Source organism: Heptranchias perlo, chromosome 13 (genome assembly GCF_035084215.1).
Source record: "Heptranchias perlo isolate sHepPer1 chromosome 13, sHepPer1.hap1, whole genome shotgun sequence".
NCBI classification, from domain to species: domain Eukaryota; kingdom Metazoa; phylum Chordata; class Chondrichthyes; order Hexanchiformes; family Hexanchidae; genus Heptranchias; species Heptranchias perlo.
The window spans coordinates 38,735,258-38,755,190 of NC_090337.1; the positions used below are offsets into that span (position 1 = coordinate 38,735,258).

The 19,933-nt window shown below is 44.0% G+C and overlaps 1 protein-coding gene across 2 annotated transcripts in view; it reads right to left on the bottom strand.

Moving 5' to 3' along the window:
* The window catches only part of veph1 (ventricular zone expressed PH domain-containing 1), a 182,657-nt gene that overhangs the window by 39,669 nt on the left and 123,055 nt on the right, over positions 1–19,933 (bottom strand). For both annotated transcript variants that reach the window (XM_067994664.1, XM_067994663.1), the window contains exon 8: positions 12,378–12,769. In XM_067994664.1, coding sequence (XP_067850765.1) covers positions 12,378–12,769 — 392 coding nt within the window. The remainder of the gene's footprint in view (positions 1–12,377; positions 12,770–19,933) is intronic.

The following is a 19,933-nucleotide window of genomic DNA, read 5'->3' on the forward strand; positions in this document are numbered from 1 at the left end:
ACTTTACAAAAGATGAACCCAGTAACACAAATCAGTTCAAATAAGGTTTTAAATTGAGTGAATGCATGTATTGTAATTTTTTGGATGATCTAAGGTTAGAGCCAATATTAGTAATTTCCCCTTGAGTAGACCCATATGAATGTGCCTCCCTAAAGTATGTAGGCGTTTCCTTGAAAACTAAAATTAATTGTGTATATTTCACATTTCTATTATTAGAATATGATCCAAAAATGGGCTAGGGGAGCACATTTTCCAGAATACTTTACTGGAAACAATGCAGAGTACAACCCCAGCTCTACTGTCAGTCTGTAGATGATCTGAATGTTTAAATTTGTATAAAGCAATTCCAGATTTACTTCCTTCAAAAATAACTTTCTCTCTCTGACAAATCAATTATTAGGTTAGATCACAATGCATTGCTTAATTTCCTGCATTACTTCACCAATTTTTCACATAAAAAGCAATTTTAAAAATATACTGAATGATGCCTTATTTTCATATTGAAGCAATGAACTTTGTACCATTATCAAGGTCCACAAAGATACATGACATCTTAGCTCCCAGCCTTAAGCACCCTTTCTTCCCTGAGTACTGATTATCCCACAGAGCATCTCTCAGTCAGGGACAGCTTTATAAATCTAACTTTTCTAATACACACAACTATCTCTGCTTATGATATTTGTAAGTGAAAAGTAAATTCATGGATTGTATTATGGGGATATGATTTTAGAAAGGATATTATTGGGACAAGGTCACTATATTTTCTCAGTGTAGAAAATTCCTTCAAGCAGTTATAAAGAAGTCAATTTTAACAGAATTTTGTGACCACTGCAGAAGCAATGGAGAGGCTGAGAACTGATGGCAAATTGCAGCCCACCCAGCATGAATATACAATGAACCCCCAATACTGGTATCGCTGAATGAATTACTACTGTTATGCTTTTATTTAATACTTTGAGGACTTAATGGGAAGTTCACAAAAGGTTGCACAATGTAAATGAGCAAATAGGTAAGGAAGTATTATTACTGTACAGCAGAACCACGTGACCTAAGAACATGAAAGAAAGTCAGTTATTAAAAATAGATGCAAAAAATTTGCCAAACAGAAACACAAAATGTAGGCAAGAATGTGGAAATAATGCAGGTGTGAAAATAGCAGGGTTATGCAAATTATGCTACACAGGCAATGATGGCTGGTCTATGAACCTTCCTCAGGTGCAACAAAGAAGAAAATTGACCCTATTCAGGTCTCCTCAAAATATATATAAAAACAAATAGCAGTTTTGTGATTGTCAATATGTCCAGTGGAAAGTAATCGGGGATGAAGTTGGGCTGTTTTGCGCCCGTTTTGTAGGCGCTATGCGGACACCTAAGTCCCGAAGGTGGCGTCCGCGATACGCGCACACACTTCCAACAGGAAGTGCATAGGAAACCATCTTGGTAAAGGGGTTTGCGCCTGATGCACGTAACGGCCGCTGGCAGCACATAGAGTAGGGAGATAATGACATGAATCAGTGTGCCACACTGATTTGAAGCAACCGGTGAAATTTTGGAACGCCACACTCCGGCCAATGCCATGTCTTAACCTCACACAGCTGAACAGGACTTAAGTGGCATGAAGGACCCCCCACCATCGCTATTTAAAGGGATCATGAAGTACTTACTGGTTAGTTGCTGGGATTATTTCTTCTGGCTGCTGGAGCAATTGTACTTGTTTTTGGAAGTTTCCTATACTTGGCTAAAGTTTCAATATTCTATAGAGAGTGGTCTGGCTGTTTTTGCAGTACTTTTAGTGGCATTTAAAATATACTGCTGAAAAAAGTTGCTTCCAGACATGGGTGGCCTGGTGGGACTTCCTCTAGGAATTGAACATGACTGGGGGAATGAAAAGAGGCCACACAGAAGAGGGAGGAGGAGGAGGAGCAGGGCGCTTGGCAGGAGGCTATATCTGCAGAGGGTCTTCAGGGAGCGATTCGCTTACCTCAACTTCAGCAACAACCAGTGCTTTAGATGTCCGCGGTTCACTAAAGAGGTCGTGACTGAAATTTGTCAACTGCTGCAGCCACAACTGCAGCCTCAAAGCAGGGCAAGGACAGCATTACCTGTGGCTGTCAAGGTGACCGTGGCTCTTACTTTTTAAGGCTCTGGCTCCTTTCAGGCTGCTGCTGGAGATATAAGCAACATCTCGCAGTTTGCAGTGCACTGCTGTATAAGGGAGGTCACTGAGGCTCTCTCTACAGTGAGAACAGATTCATCACGTTCCCTCTTGCCAGAGACAAGCAGGAGGAGTGAGCACGAGGTTTTGCTCGCATTGCAGGCTTCCCCATGGTGCAGGGTGCCGTTGACTGCACGCATATTGCCGTGCGTGATCCTCATCTGAACTCAGCCATATTCATGAACAGAAAGGGATTCCACTCCTTCAATTTGCAGCTGGTGTGCGACCACATGCCACGCATCATGCAATGATAGCGTCAATGCCCGCTATCCTAGCAGCAGTCATGATTCCTTCATTCTGTGGCAGTCCTCTGTGCCACTTGTATTTCAACCAGTATGGCAAGTCAAAGGCTGACTACTGGGCGACAAGGGTTATTCCCTCATGAAATGGCTCATGACTCTGGTCAGGAATGCCCGCACAAGTGCACAGCAGGCCTACAATGACAGCCATGCTGCCACAAGGAACATCATAGAGCACACTATCGACGTCCTTAAGCAACGCTTCTGCTGCTCTGGAGGAGCCCTGCAGTACTCAGCTGAGTGGGTATCAAGATTTGTTGTTGTATGTTGCATGCTGCACAACCTAAGCATAATGAGGGAACAGCCCTTGCCACCGCCTGTCAGGCAACAACCCGAGCAAGACGAAGAAGAGTAAGAGACGGAGTAGGAGGAGGAGGAAGTGGAGGAGGAAGTGGAGGAAGAGGCAGGGAGGCTGCAACGTAGACAGGCCCTGTCTGCCAGGGCTTTGCATAATCAGATTATTAATGAGCGATACCAGTAACCTCAATGACACCTCGCCATTTACCAATAGTCCCACACTCCTTACCTTTCCTCTCTCACATGTCCATCAAATCAACCTCCTTATGATTACACATTGCTTCCTCCCTCAGCTCATTGCAGAAATAAAAACCACCACCAAATGCAAATTCAAATGCACATTTATAAATTAATACATGAAATTATGCAAACAAAATGAAACTAGTCACCCTTGTGCATTTCCTTAGTCCCTGTCTTTCGTGTGCCTTTACCTTTCCTAGTGCTCCTACGGGGTGCATCCCCAGTGGCTGGAGCATGGGAGGTGGAAGGCTGCTGACCTTCAATTGAGGAGACTGCAGATAGCCTTGGAGGATGACCTCGAGCAGCCCTGGGCCAATTGCACCATCTCAGCCTGGGCTGCAGCAGTTTGGCCTGGCTGGCTGACAGGCAACAGCAAGGGCACTGGCGGTGTGGCAGGGGTGGGAGCAGGAATGTTGTTATCCCGAGAGAGGACAACAGGTTCATCTTCCATGGCACCACTGCCACTCTCCCACGCCTCAGCAATCCTGGTCATCTGTTGGAGAACAAATTGCTGGACTTCTGTGATGCCCTGGAAGCTCCTTTCAACAGTGGTATCCAGAGCTATGATAGCAGCAGTCTGAGCTCCCAATGCAGCAGTCAGACCTTTAATGGAAGATGTTTGTGCTGCAATGGAAACTGCGACATTGGTCATCAGTCGCTGCATCATAGTGGGGTTCACAGGTGTGCTGATGGAGGTGACCACCCATTCCATGTGGGAAAGGATAGGCTTCAAACTCTGCGCAAAGCTCTGTGCCAAATTGGAGCTGGATTCCTCCATGCCCCTTGTCATTGTGCGCAGGCTTTCTGGCAGGCTTTCCAGTGCTCCAAGCATTTGGTTGTGTACGCCCATCAACCTCCTTCTGTAGCCTGGCCCATCAAAGTCATCATCTGATTCCTCTGCAGCAGAACCAGTGAGCAATTTTGCCCTCCGGCGAGCTGGTACCTGCAGTATCCTGGCTCCTGCGCACTTGTACCTGGTGTTTCACCACGTGCAGATCTCTCCTCTATCCAACCTCTAAAGTACACACAGTGTCAGTCTCTGAGCTGGTGGCTGTGAGTGTAAGATCGAGTGACGGTGTCTCTTCATCATCACTGTCTTCTTCCTCTGCCTCCTCTGCCTGGGAAGGTTCCAGTTCTTGGGTATCTGAAATGACAAAGGGACACAGGTTGAGTTGTGGTGAGGGGAGAGGAGGAAATAAGAAGTGCGTGCTCACACCATCTACAGCAAGTGAGTCAGAAAAGATTGTAGGATGAGGGAGAAGTGGGAAGGGAGAAGGAGGATTAGGTATACAGAGACTCTCATCATCAATCCCTCCAGCACTGCCAGTGGCCACGGCCTCAGCGGTGGCCCTTCCAATGATGGCCAGCACCATCTCCTCCAAGGTGTACTTGTCCTCCTCCAGTTGTTTCCTGCTGCCTATTGTCATGTGCCACCTTTTCCTGCAAGAAAGAGGGAAGTATGTCAGTGAGTGTCCTGTAATGTGTTTGGGTGATGTGGCTGTCATGGTTGAATAGCTGCCACTGTGTGTGACCTGGGGTGTACTGCATTGAGCAGTGGAAGCTGCCAGTGCTGCAGTTGGTATGATATGCCACTTGAAACTTGAACTGACTCACCTTGACAACTCGTGTTAAATCATTGAACTTCTTCCTGAACTGCATCCATGTTCTTGGTGCTATGTTCCTGACATTTACCTTATCTGTTGCTTCCTCCCACTGCTTCTTGAGCATATGTCTGGAGGGCCTCGAGCCCCACTGCGGATACAGGATGCCCCTCCTTCTCTCCACCTCTTGCACCATGGCCTCTAGTGCATCATTAGAGAACCTTGATGCATGCTCTCTTTCAGGTGTAGCCATTCTTCAATATATTGTAGCACGGATTCACTTCACAATTGACTTCTACCACTTGTTGCAGCCACAGTGCACCTCCCCTTTTAAGAAGTGCAGGCTGCCTTTAAGAAGCGTGAGCCACTCGTGATGTCGGGGCCCCCTGCTGATGCGTGCAGCCAGTCAACAGCGCAGGGAGCTGTGCACTCAGTACAGTAGTTTATTCCTGAAATGTTCCCTTTGGGTGCCTAGAAAGATCGTGTGACATGGAAGTTGAAGGCAATTGTAACCTTCACTACCTCTGCTAGTGCAGTGCAGATGGCATACCATCCTTGCAGCTTTTCTTGTATCAGATGGAACAACACAATCACAGCATCCTTGTTAATCCTGAGTATGCTCCTGTACTGTTTCTCCATCTGGTAACTGGCTCTGTCACAGTAACCCTGCTGCTAGAGGTAGTACCTGCTACAAGGTGTGCACCTCTTATGTCTTCTGTACCTTCTGAGCTACCTTCTTCTCCTCTTGCTACTGCATTACAAGACATCCACCGATGGTCACTGTTCTGGGCAGAAAATTCCTTTGTACACAGAATTACATACATAGAATTTACAGGACAAAAACAGGCCATTCAACTCAAACGGTCTATGCTGATGTTTATGCTCCACACGAGCCTCCTCCCACTCTATTTACTTCATTTGCTATTCACTTGTCACTGCTGTGATAACACATGAAAAATGTTACCTTTTATTAAGATCATTAATTCCTGCAATTTGAAACAAAATGTAGTGCCTTCTCATTCTGCTGTCAGTTAGCGATGGGGAAAGGGATAAAATTCCTAGCTCTGTCAAACAATTCATCAGCCACCTACTTTATACATCTGTACACTATAGATTAACTGATGTTCCTTATGACTGCCTGGAATGAGTCTGAAGAATAGACGTTCAGGGCTGAAGTGACTTTCACAGGTAGCGCTATGCCTGCTCTCGAGTTTGGTTGCAGGCCTACTGCCTTCTTGGTTAATCTTAGCTTATGCATACAGTGTTCCTTTGACAAGTCCAGTTATTTACGCCTTTGCTTATATACATGGCTGGTTGCAATCCTTTTCTGGTGTAATCTGGTGTAATCCGATGTGTTTGGCATACCTCAGTTCTTCTTTCAAACAGCATAAATATATTTTCCATAGAAAAACCCACTGACCCAATTTGTAAGTTGGCAGGTTGGTAGCGTAAAATTGGTGGATTAAAATTTATGCCACAAACCAAGTTGGCTCAAAAAAAGCAACAAAAAAAATGCCCAACAGAAACAGTTAAAAATAAGACTTGCAAAGCTGACAGTACAGTTACAGGCTGTCCCTTTAAATAAGTTTATCACTGCCTTGCAACCATTGACACCCAATTTATGAGGCAATAAAGATCATACTACCTCCAGATTAAAGGCTGGAAAAAAGCATTCTAATGCTATTACTTCAGTTGCAATTATACATTGAAATGAAGTACCTCCTTATTTCTGGTGGGAGCTTTTTGCACCAGGTGTACACCCCTCAGGAATGTGTAAAGTGAGCAAACATCCAGTGTAAGCTTGTTACACACTGATTACGCCAATTTATGGGGTGTAATTGACATGAAAATCCCCCTTTTCACCTCTGGGCAGAGCCGCTCCTCATGGCTCCTGCTGAGATCAAGTACTCCATGAAGGACCCAGATTTTTGTATCACTTCAAGGCAAACATTTGTTTTTTTGGCAAGGATCTGATCCACCAACAAAGAACTTAATTACAACAGATGTCAAATATCATATGGTGCTTGTTTTGATGTGGTGAATAGTTCATGCAGCACAACCAGTTTATTTGACATTTACAGTTAATCAACCATAAAATGAGTCCACGCATACATCATTCACAGCTAAATGAAAAGACCTATATCACAAATTTCTGCTCAGTGACTAAACACAATCCTTCCTGAGTATGGGAAAAACAAAAAACTTGTCAATATTGGGAGAGGGAAGGGCAACTGGCAATTTAATAAATTGCCCAGAATTGTTTGCTTTTAATCTTTAATACTATTTTCTTCACTCTTTAAGCCCCCTGCCGACTACCATACATAATTTTCTGATTGAAAAAGTGGACTAATAATTAATTGGCTAGGAGATATAGAAGGCTAAACAGGTGAACTTTTTTTCTGTCCCATCCTGTGGAGAAATGTTTAGACTATGCCTGATGAAATTAGGAACTTATCTGTGTGGAATAACGGGTGAAAACTTGTATTCTATCACTGCAATGTGCAGCCCAACGGATGATTTTGCAAATGAATCATGCTGCAGGTTTGTGAATTAAATCTATTTCTTGCAACAAGTTTGACCTTCAAGAAGAAATAATCAAACCTGCTCTGTTTAAACTCTCACAATTCTACTATTAGTTCTTAATCTACTACATATTAACAGTGCTAACTAAATTGGCTACAATAAGGAGGATTCCATTATAAACAGTTAGGGCACGATCTTTACCTAGATCTGGGAAGAGAGCAGGGGGGAGTATTTTCGGGCGCGAAACCCTGAAGTAAAGTTGGCAGGTTGAATGTACGATCGCAACCTAATTAAATGATTACAATTTTACTTCCAGGTTTCCTGTGCAACAGCCAGCCAGACTGACAGACTGGCGTGAAAGCAGCCGGGGAATGGATGCCAGATATAGCTGACATCATGGGGTGGGGGGTCGGACATCGGGGGGGGGGGGGGACTGGAGAGATCGGAGGAGGGCTGGAGACATCGGGGGCTGGAGAGATCGGAAGAGGGCTGGAGACATCGGGGGCTGGAGAGATCGGAGGAGGGCTGGAGACATCGGGGGCTGGAGAGATCGGAAGAGGGCTGGAGACATCGGGGGCTGGAGAGATCGGAAGAGGGCTGGAGACATCGGGGGCTGGAGAGATCGGAGGAGGGCTGGAGACATCGGGGGCTGGAGAGATCGGAGGAGGGCTGGAGACATCGGGGGCTGGAGAGATCGGAAGAGGGCTGGAGACATCGGGGGCTGGAGAGATCGGAAGAGGGCTGGAGACATCGGGGGCTGGAGAGATCGGAAGAGGGCTGGAGACATCGGGGGCTGGAGAGATCGGAGGAGGGCTGGAGACATTGGGGGCTGGAGAGATCGGAGGAGGGCTGGAGATATCGGGGGCTGGAGAGATCGGAGGAGGGCTGGAGACATCGGGGGCTGGAGAGATCGGAAGAGGGCTGGAGACATCGGGGGCTGGAGAGATCGGAAGAGGGCTGGAGACATCGGGGGCTGGAGAGATCGGAGGAGGGCTGGAGACATCGGGGGCTGGAGAGATCGGAAGAGGGCTGGAGACATCGGGGGCTGGAGAGATCGGAGGAGGGCTGGAGACATCGGGGGCTGGAGAGATCGGAAGAGGGCTGGAGACATCGGGGGCTGGAGAGATCGGAGGAGGGCTGGAGACATCGGGGGCTGGAGAGATCGGAAGAGGGCTGGAGCCATCGGGGGGGTCTCGGCCATTGGGGGGGAAGGTGGTCAGCCATTTGGGGGGGTCTTGACCAATCCGGGGAGGGTCTCAGCCGATTGGGGGTGGATCTCAGCCGATCTGGGAGGTGTTCTCGGCCGATCTGAGGGGTAGGTTTTTGGCCGATTGGGGGGAGGGGGCCTCGGCTGATCGCGGGGGTCCAATTGCAGCAGATGAGCTTGTTGGGTCTGGAGGAAACATTCCTGCTCTTCCTGGCCCACAAGCAGTGCAATAAAGGCACTTACCTCATGATCTGGCCATTCTCGCCTCCTTTTACTGGGCGAGATTCACGAGCCCTGGGAAAGCCGTCCTGGAGGCGTTAACTTTAAAGATTAGTTACATTCAATTAAAAAAATTAATGTCTCTCAACAATGTTAAGTGCCCCGCCTGCCGGCACTAATTGGGGACCCAACCTTGGCCAGTGCGTTCCTCACACGGATCCATACGCACCCACGTTAAACTCAGAAGTGGACGCATTGGAGCTGGGCTGTGGTCGTGACCCACAAAACTACTGTTTTCACCTCCCACCCAACTCCAAACCACCCACTCTTGGGGGTTAAAATTGCCCCCTTGATGTTTTGATTCTGGGCCAAAAGAATGACATTGGGCATGAGTCCAATCCCAACATAACAAATATAACTATAAGTGCTCCCCCACCGAGAGAGCACCACTAATAGAAAACAATTGCCAACTGGTGTAACCTTGTTTGAAATATTTTAAGAATTAATCATCTTAGCTTGTCCTCTTACAAAGAAAGAACTTACAGTTATATAGCGCCTCTCACATCCTCAAACAGTCCCAAAGTGCTTTACTGTTATTGAATTAATTTTAAAGTGAAGTCGCTGTCATTTTGAAGGCATATGTAAGGAATCTTACAACACCAGGTTATAGTCCAACAATTTTATTTTAAAATCACAAGCTTTCGGAGATTATCCCCTTCGTCGGGTGAATGAGTGAAAGGTTCTCAAATCGCATATCTTATATTAGGCTGGGACAGCATCACACCAATCAAAAGAGAAGATACTACACGATAACATCAACAAGTTCCATCCCACCATCAAACTCACCGTGGACTACTCCTCAGAATCGGTTTCTTTCTTGGACACACAAATCTCCATCAAAGACAGGCACCTCAGCACCTCACTCTACCACATGTCCAGTCCATCTGTTTTGGTGGTGTTTTTTGTGGAATAAATGTTGGCCAGGATATTGGTGGAAATCACCTGTTCTTCTTTAAACATAGAAAATAGGAGCAAGAGTAGGCCATTCGGCCCTTTGGGCCTGCTCTGCCATTCAAAATAATCATGGCTGATCGTCTAACTCAGTACCCTTGTTCCTACTTTTTCCCCATATCTCTTGATCCCTTTAGCATTAAGAAATATATCTATTTCCTTCTTGAATACATCTAATGACTTGGCCTCCACTGCCTTCTGTGGCAGAGAATTCCACAGGTTCACCACCCTCTGAGTGAAGAAATTTCTCCTCATCTCGGTTCTAAATGGCATACCCCGTATCCTGAGACTGTGACCCCTGGTTCTGGACTCCCCAGCCATTGGGAACATCCTCCCTGCATCTAGTCTGTCTAGTCCTGTTAAAATTTTATATGTTTCGATGAGATCACCTCTCATTCTTCTAAACTCTAGTGAATATAGGCCTGGTCGACCCAACCTCTCCTCATACGTCAGTCCTGCCATCCCAGGAATCAATCTGGTAAACCTCTGTTGCACTCCCTCCATGGCAAGGACATTCTTCCTCAGATAAGGAGACCAAAACTGCACACAATACTCCAGATGTGGTCTCACCAAGGCCCTATATAACTGCAGTAAGACATCCCTGCTCCTGTACTCAAATCCTCTTGCAATGAAGGCCAACATACCATTCGCCTTCCTAACTGCTTGCTGCACCTGAATGCTCGCTTTCAGCGACTGGTGTACAAGGACACCCAGGTCTTGTGCCATAAATAGTGCCATGGCATTTTTATGGCTATTTACCTAACCACCTCCCCTTGACATTCAACGGCATTACCATCGCTGAACCCCCCACCATCAACATCCTGGGGGTCATCATTGACCAGAAACTTAACTGGACCAGCCACATAAATAATGTGGCTACAAGAGCAGGTCTGAGGCTGGGTATTCTGTGGTGAGTGACTCACCTCCTGACTCCCCAAAGCCTTTCCACCATCTACAAGGCACAAGTCAGGAGTGTGATGGAATACTCTCCACTTGCCTGGATGAGTGCAGCTCCAACAACACTCAAGTAGCTCGACACCATCCAGGACAAAGCAGCCCGCTTGATTGGCACCCCATCCACCACCCTAAACATTCACTCCCTTCACCACCGGCGCACAGTGGCTGCAGTGTGTACCATCCACAGGATGCACTGCAGCAACTCGCCAAGGCTTCTTCAACAGCACCTCCCAAACCCGCGACCTCTACCACCTAGAAGAACAAGGGCAGCAGGCACATGGGGACAACACCACCTGCATGTTCCCCTCCAAGTCACACACCATCCCGACTTGGAAATATATCGCCGTTCCTTCATGGTCGCTGGGTTAAAATCCTGGAACTCCCTTCCTAACAGCACAGTGGGAGAACCTTCACCAAACGGACTGCAGCGGTTCAAGAAGACGGCTCACCACCACCTTCTCAAGGGTATTTAGGGATGGGCAATAAATGCTGGCCTTGCCAGCGATGCCCACATCCCATGAACGAATTAAAAAAAAATTTGAGAGGGTAGATGGGACCGAGGCACTATAATGAACTATCAGCCTAGTCCTGGAGTGAGGTTTGAACCTATAACTTTCTGATTCAGGGCTAAAGTGAGCCAAGACTCACATTTGGAGCATCATATACAATTTTGGGTCATTAATGAGTGATGGACGGAGCAGATTACAGCAATAATGAGAACAAGATCACTATGAATCACTTGGTCACTTAAACCAGAACCAAAAACAAAAAAAAGTTTGCAAATCGAACAGACTGTACAAAGCAAATGCTCCTCCTTGCTCCACATTAAAATTATGTACCTCTGCCAGCCATGCTGGCTCCTCTCGATTGTCTTCCCCCCCCGTCCAAGACTTACCCTAGGCCCTCGCTATCACCACCTTGCCTCGCGACCGGCAGCTGCCTCTAGGGCAGTGACTGGCACCTGCAGCTGGCTGGTAACATACAAACAAGGTTGGCGGAACAATTTGCCATCGTCTTGCCACTGGCCTCTTTTGGCATGTGCAGTATACACTACACCCGGATTGTGCCCCACTTTGGGCACGATCCAATTTCTCGGCCACAATCTCCAGTTCAGATCACAAGGGGGTCCCTATTGTTATGCCTTTGGGTTACACCATCATATGATTAGATACTGGCAGTATGGGCACACTCCTAAAGGCACCGCAATTCAGGAAAGATGTGAAGGCCTTAGAAAGGGTACAGAAGAGATTTACTGAAATGGTTCCAGAGATGAGGGACTTTAGTTACGTGGATAGTGGATAGACTGGAGAAGCTGGGGTTGTTCTCTTTGGAACAGAGACGGTTGTGAGGAGATTTGATAGAGGTATTCAAAATCATGAAGGGTCTAGACAGAGTAGATAGAGAGAAACTGTTCCCATTGGTGGAAGGGTCGAGAACCAAAGCACATAGATTTAAGGTGACTGGCAAAAGAACCAAAGGTGACTTGAGGAAAAACTTTTTTGCACAGTGAGTGATTAGGATCTGGAATGCACTGCCCAAGGAGGTGGTGGAGGCAGATTCAATCATGGCCTTCAAAAGGGAACTGGATAAGTACTTGAAAGGATAAAAATTGCAGGGCTACGGGGATAGGGTGGGGGGAGTGGGACCAGCTGGATTGCTCTTGCAAAGAGCCGGCGTGGACTTGATGGGCCGAACGGCCTCATTCCATGCTTGAACTGACTGCTGTCTAATCCAGATACAAGAGTACGACCAAATGAGTCATACTCACTTAAGTATGATTAAAAGAGTTTATTATTTCATTGCCTTACCTTCAATAATACACTGATCTGGGATGGGAATTCTCTTCACCATTTCAGAAAAAGATGCCTTCACTTCATCGATACTTCCTTTCAAATGCAGATAGAGCTGATCCTGTGTTTCCATGGTACATGTCAAACTTTCTGTACTACTTTCCTGACAGTTATCATTGATGATATCACAGGAATTTCTTGATTCTTTTGGAGTAATATCAAAGTGAGAAAGAGAAAGCAGCTGATGTTTATGCTCATCAAGTTCTTGACCCAAAGGTTGTTTAACACTCCCTTCACTGAGTGATCTGTTTGAAAACGTGATGTCTGTTATAATGTCACCATTTTCTCCCTCATCGTTTTCAGAGCTTATTGACTTTGTCTGCATTGCATGAAGAGCGAGACTTTTTGACCTGCCATTTCAAAGAGATTTAAAAAAGCATTAACATGAAAACTTTACAATACGATTTCACAATATAAAAGACACAGAGTTTCTGGTTAATCAAATACAGATTTCTCAATAAACTAACAGTAATGACAACATAATCATGGAAATCTGTGGCCCTTTTGGTGCACTCCTGCCGTAACTTCAGCAGGAATGTGCTGGAAGGGCTGGAAATTAGACTGGGACTTGGATATTGGACTCTGACCTAACATCAGGATTTCCATGACTGAATGGATATTTTCTGTTGTTTGGTTCTAGAGAATTTGCAATTTAGCAATTTACATTAAGAAAAAATAAATAGGGAATGGAGAAGGATCACATCATTGTTGTGTTTTCTCCACCTGAATTAAACTCTACCCCGTTCCTCTTTCAGTGTTACCAAGTTGATATCGGATTATGACCATGTTCTGGAGCAATGTTCCCAATTTTTAGCTGAACACTAGTGCTAGATTGCTTACTTGTATTATATTCACACATGACTTCTACTCATTATAAACATTTCCATTCCCATTCTGGTGGCCAGATAGAGATGAATAACCCCATGGCACTTTTCAAAAAGAAGCAGGGAGTTCTTCTAATGTCCTTACCAACATTCTTCCCTCAACTAATTGCACCAAAACTAGATTTATTGGTTATTCGTTTCATTTCTGTTTGTGGGATTTTGCTTAGCACAAAATGGCTTTCACAATTGTCTACATAGCAACATAGGAATTGCTAGATGAAAAAAGATCAATGTCCATCTAGTTCGCCTTCTACCATCCTGGTAGTCGCATGATACAATGATAATGGAGTTGTTGACTAATTATCGCAAACATATCAACCATCACTGGATTTCAAAAGTAATTTGTTGTATCAACTGCTTTGAACCATTCTGATGATGTGATAAGATGTTATATAAATTCAAGTATTATTTATTAGCTGCACAATTTGGGTTGATGTTGCACAGCGATTAAATACATGCTCTGAAATGCACAGAGAGACAAAGATCTGTGAAGCTGGTCAAATAACCTGAATGGAAGGGACAAACACAAGTTTGTTCATGTCAAAAGATATATGACCTCTAGTTTCAGGTACGTGCTTTAAATAAAGTTTATAAAGCTAATGGACTGAATTGTCCTGTGATTTACTGTAAAAGCTCTTTTAGCACTTTTAAAATGCAAACAATGCAGTTTCAAATATCTTCATTGGGTAACTTAAATCTTCTACTGGATACTTTGACAGAATTATTTAACAGCTGGAGATCAACCACTTGATCGCGGATATCTAGTGTAGCTTATTGCACACTGATGTACAATTCCAAACTTAATCAAAAACCATGTCTTCAAGGAAAAAGTACACTTTTATAAAAAGTCTTGAGGTATATATATTCTCTGTTACCCACAACTAAAATAGACACAACTAAAATTACTCCAAAAAAAAGTTTCAAACTTATCAGGGAGGCTGAGAAGCAGGAAAAGGACCTAGTGATCTTAGAAAGTTAATGCACTATAAAGGGCTGAGAAGGCGGCAAATGTGAGATGTGCCAGCCAAAAAGTTATCACTAAATGAAAAGTGGCCACAACTTTTAATGTCATGTGTAAAACAGACAACCATATTTTGTGACTCATCATATTCTGGTAACTTAGTTAACATCATATTGCCATTTATTATATAAAAATACCAACCATGTGCCACAATATGATTCCCAATATCATACAACAAATGTATAATGTTCATTTTCCACTTTTATCTGCAGGACAGAAAACCCCTTCTCAAATCTATAGTTCAAAGTCACATTTTAGTAAATTCCACATTAATATTTATATTACAGATGATTCATTCATATTCAAACATACAGCATCTTTGGAAGAATTACGCTTGACTAGTGACTGTGGAGGTACATGGTTCAGAACACTTTCTGAATTTTATGGCATTAAAGATCCAAACTGAAGGGGCATAACAGTGGGGAACCAAAGCAGGGAGGGTATTACCTCAGTCTCAGGAACCTCCATCAGACTACTTCTCAAAACACTGAGAATTGAAAAGATTTTAACTTTAGTCAATAACAAGTAAATAATGTAGTTAAAAGGCAGTAATTATTGTTGCTGATTCAAATTGATACAACTAATAATCTTTGTGATTCTGATTCCTTCACAGATTCAACCTCTATGAGAAATGACACTTCAATCATAGTGAAATTCAGGGCTGACACCACAATTCCAGCATGTGGATAGTCAAAGGACTCCGAGGAGCTCTAACTAGCAACATTATTGAGTTGTGTGCAGGAGGGTGACTGCCGTATAGCTAATTATGTTTAGTCAACTTGCATATTGTGATGTAAGAAAGTAATGTCACGTTAAAGCTGGTGCAAAGCAATCTGTATAGCACCAAAAACATTTTCAGTGCACTTAGAATGTTCACCATCTCGTGCTGGCTCAAAGTGTCAGGTGGGGATGTGAGTTGAGAGAAGTCCTGATTCCCATAGATGATGGGAGTTTACTAAATTAAATGTTTAATAGTTTCTGCATCCAGTCCATTTTCTTCAATGCTGGAAACTAGTTACCATATTTAACAAATGAAAACCACATGCTGCAAGATAATCATCCATCCTGCATCTTTAGTTTATGGATCATGGCGTGCTTTTTTATCCTCAGAGTGCTGACTTCCTTAATGTATACACATAGAAGGTGACTTGCCTTGACCCAATTAAATTTGTTTCAAAAAGCCATAGAAGACAAATTTTACTATAACATAATCATAGCTAGTAACTTCAAATTATCACATATTGCTTCGGCTATCTAACATGCTACTTAGTGAGTGTTAGTGGCTCCCTATGATGGTAAACATTACAATAAATTCCTATTTTGCTTAATATATAGGAAGTATTAAGTCATACTTTAAATATGCTGAGTTGATGTGTTAAGTGTACACAAAAATGCGCAAAAATGGTAGATTGACTTATTTTAATCAGGTTTGTTTAATTGCTGTTTGTGCAATCGTTGTGTGCTGATGCATCACAGCTAGGTTCAATTCAATGCAGAAAGTGTGGAGAGGTGATATTTACATTAAAATACCATTGCTGACAAACATCTTAAAACAGAAAACTTGAGATAACATTACTGCACACAGATCGGTCCTGGTCCATTGGGCTTAATATTCTTTTATTTGTAGTCCACAGGAACGTACGTGCTGCTTTTTATCCAGGTGTTTACATCAAAACAATGCTAACAATTCACTCAATCTTCCTCTCTGGGATTCCTCAGTTAATGAAAACTTTACACCAATACTATGGTCATCATCCTGGTGTTGCCACAAATTGCACTGGTGACCGTCTTTCTGAGAGATTATCTGCATCTGTGGAAGAACAACAACGTATTATATATGTATCAGGTAAATATGTAACAGGCACTTGAGGGCTGCTCGAAAGGTAAATAAAGAAGAGAAAAAAACTTGCATTTAAAGTACAAGACTAAGGAAGTCTTGCTGCAATTGTACAGGGCTTTGGCGAGACCACACCTGGAGTACTGTGTACAGTTTTGGTCTCTTTATCTAAAGAAGGATATACTTGTCCTAGAGGTGGTGCAACAAAGGTTCACTAGATTGATTCCTGGGATGAGGGGGTTGTCCTATGAGGAGAGGTTGAGTAGAATGGGCCCATACACTCTGGAGTTTAGAAGAATGAGATGTGATCTCATTGAAACATATAAGATTCTAAGAGGGCTTAACAGGGTAGATGCTGAGAGGATGTTTCCACTGGTTGGAGAGTCTAGAACTAGGGGACATAGTCTCAGGATAAGGGGTCGGACATTTAGGACTGAGATGAGGAGGAATTTCTTCACTCAGAGGGTCGTGAATATTTGGCATTCTCTACTCCAGAGGGCTGTGGATGCTCAGTCGTTGAGAATATTCAAGGCTGTGATCGATAGATTTTTGGACTCTAAGGGAATCAAGGGATATGGGGATCGGGCGGGAAAGTGGATTTGAGGTCGAAAATCAGCCATGACCTTACTGAATGGCGGAGCAGGCTCGAGGGGCCGTATTGCCTACTCCTGCTCCTAACTCTTATGTTCTTAAATAGGATGTCCCAAAGTGTTTCAATTAGTTATTTCTGAAGTGTAGTCACTGTAAGAAAACATGCCAGCCAATTTACATACAGCAAGGTCCCACAAACAGCAATGAGAAAAATGACCAGTTAATCTGTTTTGGGTGATGTTGATTGAACGATAAATTAACTCCCCTGCTCTTCTTTGAATAGTGCCATGGGATCTATTACAACAACAACAAAAACAACTTGCATTTATATAGCGCCTTTAACGTAGTAAAACATCCCAAGGTGTTTCACAGGAGCGTCATCAAACAAAATTTGACACTGAGCCACATAAGGAGATATTAGGACAGATGACCAAAAGTTTGGTCAAAGAGGTAGGTTTTAAGGAGCATCTTAAAGGAGGAGAGGTAGTGAGGCAGAGAGATTTAGAGAGGGGATTCCAGAGCTTAGGGCCCAGTCAGCTGAAGGCACAGCTGCCAATGGTGGAGCGATTAAAATTGGGAATGCCCAAGAGGCCAGAATTGGAAGGGCACGGAGATTTCAGAGGGTTGTAGGGCTGGAGAGGTTACAGAGATAGCGAGGGGCGAGGCCATGGAGGGATTTGAAAACAAGGATGAGAATTTTAAAATCAAAGTGTTGCTGGACCGCGAGCCAATGTAGGTCAGGGAGCACAGGGGTGATTACATCCCTGTCTCCTTTTGGCCTCCTTATCAAGGAAGGATATACTTGCCTTAGAGGCAGTGTAATGGAGGTTCACTAGATTAATTCCTGGGATGAGAGGGTTGTCCTATGAGGGGAGGTTGAATAGAATGGAGTTTAGAAGAATGAGAGGCGATCTCATTGAAACATGTAAGATTCTAAGAGGGTAGATGCTGAAAGGTTGTTTCCCCTGGTTGGAGAGTCTAAAACTAGAGGGCATAGTTGCAGGATAAGGGGTTGGCCATTTAAGACTAAGATGAGGAGGAATTTCTTCACTTAGAGGGTTGTGATTCTTTAGAATTCTCTGCCCCAGAGGGCTGTGGATACTGAGTCCTTCAGTATATTCAAGACTGAGATCGATAGCTTTTTGGACTCTAGGGGAATCAAGGGATATGGGGATCAGGCAGGAAAGTGGAGTTGAGGTTGAAGATCATCCACGATCTGATTGAATAGTGGAGCAGGCTCGAGGGGCCATACGGCCTACTCCTGCTCCTATTTCTAATGTTCCTATCGCCCTGAACAGGCAGATGGGGTCTGAGTTTAACGTCTCATCTGAAAGACCGAACCTCCAACAATGTAGAACTCTCTTAGTATTGCACTGAAATGCCAGTCTAGATTATGTGCTCAACTCCCTGGAGTGGGCTTTGAACCTACGACCTTTTGACTCAGAGGTGAGAGTGCTACTACTGAGCCAAGCTGACACTTGTAAAATTAGTAATGGAGGAAAGGCAGAACAAGTATATCCAGTTAAGGGGATAATTAATTGCTGGTATGGGGAATGTTAGGAAAGAGTTTGTAAAAGGAATAAAGGAGAAGCATAGTAACATCAGGGCATTAGCAGCTTATTGAACAGCTCCCAGACTCACTGGGTTATAATTTTAACTCCCCCCCAAACTTCTCCCCAGCCCACGATCTTCTCCCTGGCCGCGCCCCCCCCAATCTTCTCCCATGCCCCACCCCTCCTCTGATGTCCTCCCCAGCCCGCGGTCTCCTCCCCGCACCCCCCCCCAATCTTCTCTCCAGCCAGCGATCTTCTCCCATGCCCCCCTCCGATCTTCTCCCCGGCCCGTGATCTTCTCCCCTGCCCCCCTCCCGATCTTACCCCCTGGCCTGCGATCTACTCCGGGTATCCCCCCATCAAATTTGGCAGGACCTCCGGGTTACCTGCATATCCAGGTTTCGCAGCTGCTATGACCCCCCCCCACCTCCCCATCAATATCGGGGGCTCTGACACTCTATACTCCAGCCACATTCCTACACTCACTTCAATGGGGATCCTGTTGGTTTTAGTGCTCCTAAAATAACATTCCAGCCATAGAGGTAGGGGGAAGAGTGCTCATTGCTGTATGTCTCCAGGAGTAGTAAGCATTTAAACTTGAAAGGAAATGAGATTTGCAAATTTTCTGGCAAATTATGAATATCATAAAAATTATGTTATTTGCATAAACTGTAAAAACAATTGTTATAAAACATTTTGAATCCTTATGTCTCAACATACTAATTAAAAATAAATATATTAAATAAATATTTAAAATTGCCATACCTTTTTCTCAGCATAAGAAATCGAAAAGATCTTAAATGCAGTAAATCCGCAGCATATTTCTTTCTTCAGAGCGATATCTTTCTTTGCAGTTGTCTTCTTTTAATTTTAAATGACTCTTTTTCTGGACAGTCTCAATTTTTCAAGTGATGATTCCCACGGCTAATACTTGAGCCCAATAGGATATACAGCAAAGTATGACCGTGCATACATACATACTCATCACTCTTAATTGTTACACTGCACCACATGCAGGGATATCACAACGATACCCAAACACATTCAGGTGAAGTAACAATGGTTGAAGGTATTTTGTATGTGTCTGGTGGCTCCATGATCTTTGTATTTTGAAACTCCTATGGTTGTCCTCCTTCACCATCAGTCTGTAATTGCTGCCCTCTAACAAGTCAACTTAGCAATGTTGACTTATTGTACAAGATGCAGCAAGGAACAAACCATCCATTGATCTTGTTGGATTGTATTGTGATATATTCCTGGCTTGATTTAGCCCCCCCCGCCGCCCACCCCCCATCCTGGAACTCAAGTTCTGGTAAGTTACAATATTCTCTCTTGGTTTGATGGGGATTGTGTCAGTGATATTCTGGCACAAACAAAAGAATCTAAATGAGTAGAAAATGAACGAAAGTACAATACAAATGATAATGACAATGGTGGCACATATATCTATGTAACAAGATTTTTGTGTCTTTGAATATATTTTTGTAATTTTTTTTGTGGCTGGTGTTTTTTATTTTTTGAATGATTATTTTCTTATTTGCAAATGGTTATCTCGTTACACCAAAACAACCAATCACCACGAGCAATAACAGATTTCTCCAAAATATAGTCACCAAGACAGACAAATT